This window comes from Periophthalmus magnuspinnatus, chromosome 17 (assembly GCF_009829125.3).
Source record: "Periophthalmus magnuspinnatus isolate fPerMag1 chromosome 17, fPerMag1.2.pri, whole genome shotgun sequence".
In the NCBI taxonomy this organism is placed as follows: Eukaryota; Metazoa; Chordata; class Actinopteri; order Gobiiformes; family Gobiidae; genus Periophthalmus; species Periophthalmus magnuspinnatus.
The window spans coordinates 13,010,109-13,021,781 of record NC_047142.1 but is presented as its reverse complement, the minus strand read 5'-3'; the positions used below and the strand labels follow the sequence as shown (position 1 = coordinate 13,021,781).

Sequence of the window (11,673 nt, the reverse complement as noted above, 5' to 3'; positions counted from 1 at the left end):
CCCTGTGCTTAATATATTGCCTGCCGTATCTTCATGTCGACAGCAGAGGACACTGTTGAGCTGTTTAAAGCCGTGTATGTGGGATCCTTGTAAACAGTGATTTGGAAAGTCCCAGTCAGTCACTTTGGCTTTATTTAACTATTTTTAATATCAATAATGACAGCAAACTGTGAGGAATCTAAACCCAGCCTTTTACGTCCCTGTTGTGCCCATCTACTTCCTGGCGCAGCAAAAGGCACTACACTTTGATGTTGCATTGTGGGAAATGTAGTCCTCCTGACGTAAACGTACTCATATTATTTGTTCCCTGGTGCGTTTGTATTAACTTAAACTGTTATTAGTTTATCTTTCTATGAAACCACTTAAACCATATTGCTAGAAAGCTAATATTATATACGCTTTAATAAATAAAAAACAAACGTCCACTTCTCCGCACTACGCTACCCAAACTGCCGCGTCATCATTACGTAGCTAGCAACAGTCCGTCGCTAAAGTCAAGGCAGCCGCTTCCGTGTTGTTCCTGTGTTTTTCTGCTGATAATTGTCGCTAGCGGGGCCAAAGCTCCCCTGACAGCCTCCGGACCACAACACGACCATGACCCAGTGAAAGCGGCCGTCGGACTGGGCTGTGATCCGCCGCCATGTCGCTCCTGCAGGGCTCCAAGAAGAAGGACAAGCGCATTCTGTCCGGTACATGTCCGGATCCGAGGTGCGAGGCTCGGCTCTTCTTCCCAGCGCACGGCAGCGTTAGCATCGAGTGCACCGAGTGTGGACAGCGGCACGAACAGAAGAGCCTGCTCCGCGTAGAAGAGGTGGGTGACCGCTGTGCTCCGGGCTGGGCTAATCACCGGGGTTTGGGGACATACACTGGCCGACATGGGAGATGCCAAATGCGGCTTGGTTCCTTTATTATTCTGGCTGCAAACAAGGAGGCCTATCATGATAACACATTTTGGAGCACGATATGTTGCTACAGAGAAATATTGCAATAAGCAGTATTATTGAAAGTACTTTATACCACTAATATAAAACAGGGCAGTCCCAGTAAACCTATTTTAAAATATATTGTATCATTAAAAGGCATGAGCTGCAACAAATACATAGCAGAAGTAACCAATAATTAGCCAAAGAAGTGATTTATTTTACCCCCTACAGCTCAAATCTTACCTTATTACATACAAATGGCAAAAATCTCCCCAGTGTTGGAAAGAAATTGCACACATTATAAATATTGAGCCCCAAAATATATTTTTCCAGCTTTCATATATTGAACAATAAGTCAATATTTTAATTATCGTGACAGGCCCATAAACCTCAGTCATCAGCCTGTTTGGCTGGTCAGATTTTATGCATAACATTCCTAAATTAAATTTGAACAGTGTGTCCTATCTAGCCTGTACAGAGAAGACTTGGATGGCCTCCGTAGTCTAAAAATCCAGTTGCATTGTAAATTGAGGCAAGAGATGATATATCCCATATTACGCTGTTTTGTGATCTATGTTATAATGTTGTTTCCTCATCAAAAACATACCTGGAGTTGTGTTTTGTTTCATTCACACATTTAACACACTGACACAGCATATTTAGGCTGAGTTCTTCTCTCAAACAGAAAGCATTATGTTCCTCCTTGTGATTTCATGTGATGATATAGAAAGTGCTCCACTGTATTTTTAAAGGTAGCTGTTAACTTTAAAACTACAGCATCATGACATCACAAGGTGGAACAAAGCATTTTGTGAGGAGGTACCACCAATAGGCTCACCAGAGTCAACTGGGTGTAATATAGGACCTTTAAGGTTAAGGTACACTTTTTTTTTTGTCCCTGTAAGGAAATTTGTCCTCTGCATTTGACCTGTCCTTCAATACAGTATGAATAGATTTTCAATAATTTGAGCTCCTTCTTGGCATCCATAATTACATACAGCCTGTTATAGAGATGTAAGGGAGTATGATAGGCTAAAAATTAACATCATGATCTTAGAGCCAGATCACAATTTCTATTTTATCATGATGTAAAAGGTGGTGTCTGTTGCTTTGAAGAGGTAGCTAAAGTCATCTGCTTCTTTTGGAAGCTTACACTTCATTGCAGTTGATTAAATCCACCTGTCAATCACTCAGAGCATTGCTGAGGCTGACCAATAGGAGGAGTGGGTGAGCATTTGAGCATAGAGCTGCATTCATGAGAAAACGTATGATACGGAGGTTTGACCAAAATAGCAGATCATCACAAGAATGAGATCATGATTAGATTTTTATTACCATATCGGCCAGCCCTGTAGGGACATGTATAAATGGTTGTAATGTAATGTTTATTTACAAGCTGATTTGGGCCTAGAATTTCTCATAATGTGTGAACTTTTATTCATACAAAGCTGTTCAGTAGTTATTTGAAGGATAAATTACAGTTACATAACACAATTGGATCTCTTGTGTAATAAGAGCTGAGCTTTAAGGAAATGCATGTCATCTATCTCTACACTGGTAAGGATTAATATCGGGTATTTGCAGATACTTGAAGTCAAAGTATTGATATCAGAACTGAAAAAGCTGGATTGTTATTTCCCTAGCTGACTGCTCTGGTCATGTTCCAATCTGCAGTTTAACATGTGATTAGTTGTTTTTGCCTTTTGAGTTTAGTTCAAGTTCCTTTTGTTATTTTATGGTTTGGGATGTGGGTGTCTGACATAGACAGATAGAGAGATACAACATAAAAAGCTAGCTACAGTTCACAGTTGATCCTCTTGCACTCATCAGCTGCAGGTATGTGTTGTACAGACATATGGCATGTGGGACAAAACATTGATATTCCTACAGAAATTGTACTGTGTTTCAGTTAGGCTGACCAGCTGTGCAATGTGATTGTGCAAAACATGAGCTCCACTTAAAGCAACACCATGCAACTTTCTGTAGGAGATGTATCAACTGCATGATTCCATGGAATAGAAACTTAAAACCATATTTTGGAACATTCTCTATGAAGAACAACTATAGCCAACAGAAAAACATTACCATAGAAACAACTTGTAACTTTTTTGCCCAAAAAATAGACTAAAATAAAAGGATGTTATGGATGTGTTTATTACACTGAAAAACATAGAAAATCATGTGCCTTACTGCGAGCTGGCTTGCATCTCCACAAACCTGACTCTTATTTGGCCTGAAGGAAAGCCTCCTCCTGCTTGTTTCCATGTTTCCTTTGGCTATAATAATCCATAGTATGTTATAAAATGTACCTGTCTCCACAGAGAATGTTCTGTAGTATGGTTTTCATTTTCTATTTCCATTGAATCATGCAGCTGATGTTCCAAACCCAGGAAGTTACTTACTATCATTTTAACTTTTACTGAACTGAAACTTTCACTAATCTAAACCTGCTTTGTGCAGTCGGCTGGCAGTAGGGTCTGCAGACACATTCATTGACTTCTTAATCTTCAACATAAATGCAAACAGTTTACATTTTGCTGAGGATGGGAGAGGATGAAGTCATAACATATTGATTTTAGCAGGAAGCTTAGGCCCCTTCTTCATTTTACACAAGGAATGCAGACGACTTTATCTTGTTTTTATGCAAATCAGTCATCATTTATCTTTCTTGACACTGAAAACCAATAGTCAATAAAACCAATGGACAAAATCCAAATTTCGTATCCGTCTCCACACATTTTAAAACAGTTTTCCTCTTCCTGCATCAACTTCTTTACATATTGTGTGGCACTTCATCTAACCTGGTGAGGCAAATGAGCAAAACTAGGGCTGTGATGATACAAATCTAATGTGATTTGGTCTCCATGACGATCTTGTATTTGGTGATTTTCATCGTGATTCAGTGCCTCTGTTAATGCAGTTCTATACTCAAACACAGACACTTCACTCATCCACTTCTATTGGACAGCCTCTGTGAGGCTCTGAGTGAGTGACAGGTGGATTTAACAAATCACAGTGTGAGTGAAGTGTGAACTTTCGGGAGATGGAGATGTAGTAGGTGCCAATAAATACCCCTTAAAGATAGTATAATTTATTTAGGACGGATGGCACATCTTGGCAGCTTCACTTCTGTCAGTTTGCCCCAGGGTAGCTTTGGCTACAATATTATCCTACCACCACAGAGTATGGAACTATATAAATCCAATGGTTAATGAATGAATGAATGAATTATAAATAATGTTCTTGAACCATGGTACAGTGGTCCCTCATTTATCACGAGGTTTACATTGTAAAAATAGTCTGCAATAGGCAAAATCCGCGAAGAGGTCAGGTTTATTTTTTACAATTATTATATATGTTTTAAGGCTGTAAAATGCCTCACCACACACTGTATACACTTTTCTCAGACAGGGATTAACATTTTCTCACATTTCTCTATTGTTTAAACACTCTCAAAGTTCAAACCTTTGTATATTATATCCCCCTTCCTCGATAATAGTTTTAAATGTGTTATTTACGTGTCTCTGCTCCAGCAGTCTCCGCAGAGGTGGCCTCTCTGTAAAGAGAAACACTTAAGTCCAAAACGTTTCTGAAATTTGTAGGTGCAGAACGTTTCATCAACATTGTGGGTTTTGTCGGGGAGAAAACTTGAAAACACACAGCACTTCAGAGTCACACTGTGATCGAACATTTACCGGTATGTAAATTTGGCTGAACACATCTGTACTGTACAGAAGACACAGCATGGAGGAGATTGATTGGCAATGGTCCCTCAGCCAATCAGGACGCAGAATACAATGCACATTCATACACTGTAAAAAGGGACCACTGTATATTGACCACCCATACTGTCTGAATAATTGACAACAGTGACACTCACAGTTTGTCATTAATACTTTTATATATCTTATATACTAATGTGTTATGCAAAATCAACATTTATGATCATTTAACCATGTTACCAGTGTTTCCTCATCATTGTCTTACTCAAAGTTGTATTCTGACCGAATGCATGTTTGACTAACCCTGTATTATACTGTATTTTAGGCTTAAATAGAGATGATATTAAAATTGTGACCAAAATAATTGTGATTAATGATATTATCACGATAATTATTAAACCAAGGCAGTATAATGTCCTCATATGTGGACACCAGGTCCTAGGAGGTTATAGGTATTCAGATTAATTCATGATTGTTGTAAAGCCATGTGCCAGTGCTAGCAAGCTGTGCAATCAGCTGTGCAAAATGCTGTTCGGCTAGCGCTAACCTAGAGATAGCAAAGTCGACACAAACAGGGATTCATACAAATTCAAACTAACACAAACTCCATTCAGTACTTTATTTCACATGGTATGTTACTTACGATGGATATTTTCGGCTCAAGTTTGTCAAACAATGCAGAATGGTTGTCTCATAAATGTGTGTTAGTTTCTGGTGTTGTAAAAGCAGCAACATGTAAAAGCAGCAACATATAAAAGTGCTGCTTGCTAGAGAGGGCTATGAATAATATTACTAAGCTGTTTTTGAACAATATTCAAATTTTATTGAACTGAAAAGAGCTTATATTTTAAAGGGGACTATAACTCTTTAACATGGCCAGAAGAAAAGTTTTTGTATTTCAGTTTGTAGGGTCAGAATATGGAACTGTATGAGTGAAGACCTAAAAAAACAAAAACAAATATGAAAATGTCTAAACAAAGATATAAAGAAATGATTATAGCTAAGTATGTTGAAGAAGGAACTTACGATAATGTGCTGAAGACTATATTCATGATTGGAAAATTTAAATATTTGCCTTCATGTATCTCTTGATTATCGTTTGTTTGAACCTAATGCATTTTATCATTAATCAAATATCTGAATAAACATTATTTTTGTTATTATTATTATTGTTATTATTATTAACAACAACATGTAAAATAATGATAATGTTTATAGTTTAGTGCAAGAAAAATGGCATCATGTTTCCTTTAAGTTCTTGTCTTCTCAGATTCATTTAATCCTAACCCTTTGTGATTGCAGGTGACAGATCCTGATGTGGTGCTCCATAACCTGCTGAGGAATGCCCTGCTCGGTGTCAGCTCTGCCCCGAAGAAAGGCACGGAGCTGGTGAAGGTGAAGGCATCGCCACATGTTCTCTACATAAGGCTACAGTGTTTGTTTTGCTTTTCATACATTTTCTGGAACGCACCCCGGGTTTATCCGGAGTTACTAAACCAGGAATGCCATGTATTTCAGAACATTTTGTAGAGGTCTAAACTGCAGAGCTATCAGCTTTTACACATAACGAGACAATAAGATAAAATGTATTGTAATTGCACTTTAACGACAGATTTGATCAATAATTCACCCTGATTTAAATCCGTAATCACTGTTGGCTTCTCCCAGGTGATGGGCTTGTCCAACTACCACTGCAAGCTCCTGTCCCCGGTGCTGACACGCTACGGCATGGACAAGCAGAGCGGCAAGGCCAAGTTGCTACGTGACATGAACCAGGGCGAGATGTTTGATTGCTCTCTGTTAGGGGACCGCGCCTTCCTCATCGAGCCAGAACACGTGTCCACGGTGGGCTATGGCAAGGACCGCTCGGGCAGCCTTATCTATCTCCACGACACACTGGAGGAGGTGAAGAGGGCCAATGGGGGCCGCGAGTGCCTGATCCCAGTGCACGTGGACGGGGATGGACACTGTCTGGTGCACGCTGTGTCCCGGGCGCTGGTGGGGAGGGAGCTGTTCTGGCATGCACTTCGGGAGAACCTCAAACACAACTTCAAGCAAAACCTAGACCGCTACAAGGCGCTGTTTCAGGACTTCATCGATGCGGCAGAGTGGGAAGACATCATCAACGAGTGTGACCCTCTCTTTGTCCCTCCAGAAGGTATGGCGTATAAGGAGGGGAGCACCAACATGTCTGCCCAATATTGGTATCAGCCAAAAGCACCATTACCCGTTGGCTTATATTGTGTATTGGTTATGAAAGGGTTTTAACCCTGTCATTGCTTGGCATAAGCAGGAAGAAAACGGCTCTGTAGATGGAGCAGTGATCTGGGATAGAGAGATGCTGCTGCTGTATTCTAACAGAGCAGAGTGTAAACTGTTTTCCAGATTTAATTCTACGTTAAAAGACCCAGTAAGCACAAAATTACGGACTTTTTAAGGCTCTAGAAAAGTTTTAGACAATCCATTTGATTAAATAAATGTGCAACTTATGCACTCATGAGTCACAACCCGCAGCAAACAAAACTAGTTTTTCTCCTAAATGATCAGTTTAGACATGTTTACTGCCTGCAAGTTAGTTTTAATTGTTAAATGGGGGAGAAGATAGCGTAGTGACTGTGGAGAGAGTACAGGGGGCTGTGGAGGAGGCACTGAACAATCACTGCTGCTGCTGCTACAGGAGGAGGCAGAACAATTCACAATAAAGAATCATATATTGTAGCTTACAGGCCTATCTCTAAACATAGTGCTTCATAAATTATAAACCTATTGTTTTGTAAAAAAAAAAAATTTAGAATTCGGCCCAAGGTTTTCACATAATATGGGTATGGGCCTAAAATTTCCATATGCACCATGCATTATTGGTGCATTGTATTCTCTGCGGTCTTCCATCCAAGTACCAACCAGACCCTGTCCTGCTTAGCACTTTATTTCATCAGATCTCAGAAGCTATGTCCGCTGTTCACCAAAATAAATATAAAACGCTAATTGTTTGCCTTGTTACATGATGCTAAAATTAATCCAGGTTATCACACAAACGACTTTCCTTGTGTTCAGTTTAATAACAATAATGCACTTTTCCAGATACTCAAAGTTGCTTTGAAGTTTCATACAAAATGAATTCACTTTCCATACATGGGCTTGGTAAGCCACTTCTGTAGCAGTAGCCAGAACTACCCTGGGACAGACTTGCAGAAGCTCACCACATTCATACATAGGCCTGGTGCACTGTTTCCCATTAGAGGAGACTTTGGTGGCTCCCCATAAACTAATTTTCACTCCTATAGTCAAGCGGAGCAAAAATTTGGTAAAACAAATGATGCGTTATGCTTGTGCCAACATATAATAACAAACATATGTAACTATATTTAATTAATTATATTATTTTGTATTTGAATCTATCACAGTGGGAAACACTATGTTATGTGCCCCATTTCAACTATAGAACATAGTAACTGCAAATTTATAACATTTCTCCTTCATAAGTTGCTCTATGCTATAAAAATGTATTTACGGCCTAATGATTCGACAATGGGTTTGTTTTAATCTGGTGACCAAACCTTGTCTGTGGGCAGGTGTTCCTCTGGGTCTGCGGAACATCCACATTTTTGGCCTGGCCAACGTGCTACACCGGCCCATCATCCTGCTGGACTCCCTGAGCGGCATGCGCAGCTCCGGGGACTACTCGGCCACCTTCCTGCCTGGCCTTGTGCCAGAGGAGCAGTGCCGTGCCAAGGACGGCAAGCTCAACAAGCCCATCTGCATCGCCTGGAGCAGCTCAGGGCGCAACCACTACATCCCCCTGGTGGGCATCAAGAACACGGTGCTGCCCAAGCTGCCCTCCCGCCTCCTGCCCAAAGCGTGGGGTGTGCCGCAGGAGCTCATCCCCAGGTACAACATACAATGCTCACTAGATACAGACACATCAGTGAACCATTATGGACATGTTTCTGTGTGAGATTATTCTAATAAATATCTGTGATTGGGATTGACAGTGTTTGGAATATCATGATTTAGTTCAGTGTGCATAAGAACAAATCCATAAGAACAAAATATCCTGTTTTATTTAAAGAGAAATCTTGTACCTTAGACCTCTGAAACACATCTAGGATTCTTGTCTTCCCTGAAATGGCAATGCTAATCCAAGAGTTGTTTACAATGTGCACTCTGAACAGAATCCTACTTTTTAAACATGTATTGTAAACCTTATCGCAATAATAGACAGAAATATCACAATTAAATTAGATTTATGAAATCTGAACTGGTAAACTAAAGGGAGGTTTTACAACAAAACAACATGTAGGTGGGGAATTCTGTTCTCTGTGGAGGATATTATCTTACTGAAGATAAATTGTTGAATAGGTACTATAGGGTACTCTTGTGAGTAAACTCTGGTTACGCTATACTCACTCATAGGTACATCAAGCTGGAGGCAGATGGCAGCTGTGTGATTGGGGGTGACCGTAGCCTCCAGGACAAGTACCTGATGAGGCTGGTGAACGCCATGGAGGAGGTGGGTCTGCACATCTGCCACATCTGCCACATCTGCACTCTCTGCAGAAGATTGGGCCTTTACATAAACACTATGCAGTGTTTAGGCAGTGCCACACACAGCTTTGTGGTGTCACAGGTTCTTTCCTTGTGCCATCACGGAGCACAAAAGACTTCACCCACATGGGGATCCAAAATGAATTTAATAGGCTTCAGACACGTGTGTGTATTTTTTAGTGCTCCAGTGTAAAAGCAGCATGTTTCTGATTCGTTGGGCGCAGAACATATGTTTAGCTCACCACATGCGTGTGTGCAGACTGCGCAGTGCACCTGAACCAGCCAAGGAGCAAACAAGCCATGGCATCCTCATGACCATAGCCTGACAGTTGCCATTCCTGAACAAACATCTCCATGTGGGTGAAGGCTTGCATGCTCTTGTGAAAGAGGAGGGAGCCGGGAATCAGTGGCAGTCCAGGCACAAAAGCAGGCTCCAAACAGAGGAAGTGTGGCACGTTACTGTACGCTTGTGCAGCAAGCTACGTGATTGATAAAGTTAGGCTATATTATCTCATAATTCTGAGAAACTTGTATTGTAATTACGGCATAATTATTATGTTTTCGTGAATACAATGTTCTTCCGCAACTATAAACCTATGCAAGTCACTTTTTATGTGAGGCAGTGTAAATAAATAAATAATGTATAACTCCTAGATAATACTTATGAAAAATGTATAATAGATTAGCTTTTAGCCTTTGGAGACATCTATGTTGACATTACAAGACATTACGACACATTACAAACATTTAACATCACTGAGATGGCAGTTTCCATGTGGGAACATTTGAACAAATTGCACACATGCTTTACTTCTATTAATAAACATGTGTTTTGTTTTTTTTCTTTTTTTTAAGTTATTTGAGTAAATTGTGTCTGTGCAGGTATTTATGGAGAAGCACAGCATCCACCCGTCCCTGGTGGCTGATGTTCACCAGTATGTTTACCGACGCACTGGAGTCATTGGCATCCAGCCCGAGGAGGTGACCGAAGCTGCTAAGAAGTGTGTGCAGGAGAATCGACTCCACCGCTGCCTGCTCTGTGGAGCTCTGTCCGAGCTGCACGTGCCACCGGAGTGGCTCTCCCCAGGAGGCAAACTTTACAACCTGGCCAAGTCCACCCACGGACAACTGCGCCCGGACAAGAACTACAGCTTCCCCCTCAACAGTGTGGTGTGCTCCTATGATCCACACAGAGACACTTTGGTGCCTGACTACAAGCTCAGCTCTCTGAGCACTTGCAACTGGTGTCATGGCACGTCCGTGCGGCGCGTCCGCGGCAACGGCTCCGTTGTCTATCTGGACGGAGACAGGACCCACAGCAGGTCTCAGGGAGGCAAATGCGGCTGTGGCTTTAAACACTATTGGGAGGGCAAAGAGTATGACAACCTTCCTGAAGCCTTCCCAATCACCTTAGAGTGGGCGGGCCGTGTAGTCAGGGAGACTGTTTATTGGTTTCAATACGAGACAGACCCTTCTTTAAATAGCAATGTTTACGATGTAGCCATGAAGCTAGTCACGAAACACTTCCCTGGAGAATTTGGGAGTGAGATTCTGGTTCAAAAAGTGGTCAATACCATCTTGCATCACACGGCAAAGAAGAACCCGGATGAGTATAATCCTGTAACAATAGATGGTGCTCATGCTCCACTCATTTCTGAGTCTGAACCTCCGCCTGACTCTCACCCTCCGACCAAAATCATTCTAACGGGTCAGAAAGCCAAAACTCTGCACAAGGAAGAGCTAACCATGAGTAAAGCCGAGCGCAGCCTTCAGCAAAGTATCAGCGAGCAAGCTGGGCTGTCACAGAAACGCCGCACCGACAAACTCAAACAAGAGCAAAAGATGAGCGAGGGGCGTGTCTCTCCAGATAGTTCCTCCCCCTCCTCGTCCGCTCCAGCCACACCCAAAAAATCCCCATCGTCTTCCTCATCCAATAAGGAGAAGAAGCTGCGTGTGACGACCAGCGACGGCAGACAGGCTATGCTAACGCTACAAGCTAACACGACGTTTACAGAGTTGCAAAAAAGCATAGCAAAAGAGTTTAACGTGCCTCCATCACAGCAGTGTATCCGCCACGGTTTCCCGCCCAAAGAACTGCTCCCTCCGAAGGATGGAGAGGAGAACGAGCCGGTGGCGCTGCAGCATGGAGACCGAGTGAGCGTGGAGATTCTGGTGCGCAAAGGTCCAGAGGAGAAGCCCCTCAGCTCCCACTCTGCTGCCACAAACAAGAGCCAGGAGACGGGGGCCAGCCGGGCCAGTCGAGAGCTGCAGGACAGCATCGACCTGGAGATGTCCTCCCTCTGCCTGCTGGCCACGCTTATGGGTAAGGTTCTGCTTGATTACTCTGCAAACTCCAAATACATATCGTGATGTTATAGAAGAAATATTGGGCTTGAGCCTGCTATATAGTTTTGATCTATAACACCAGTGGATCATTGTGTTATAATTTGCACATTTTAAATCACAATATTCATTGAATATGA

The 11,673-nt window shown here is 41.9% G+C and overlaps 1 protein-coding gene across 1 annotated transcript in view; it reads left to right on the top strand.

Moving 5' to 3' along the window:
• Positions 1-462: 462 nt before the first annotated feature.
• Positions 463-11,673, top strand: part of vcpip1 (valosin containing protein (p97)/p47 complex interacting protein 1) — a 22,500-nt gene continuing 11,289 nt past the window's right edge. The window contains exons 1-6 of the mRNA XM_033982042.2: positions 463-811; positions 5,948-6,040; positions 6,314-6,803; positions 8,218-8,533; positions 9,059-9,155; positions 10,073-11,513. Of these exons, the coding sequence (XP_033837933.1) occupies positions 641-811; positions 5,948-6,040; positions 6,314-6,803; positions 8,218-8,533; positions 9,059-9,155; positions 10,073-11,513 (2,608 nt within the window). The 5' untranslated portion in view covers positions 463-640. The remainder of the gene's footprint in view (positions 812-5,947; positions 6,041-6,313; positions 6,804-8,217; positions 8,534-9,058; positions 9,156-10,072; positions 11,514-11,673) is intronic.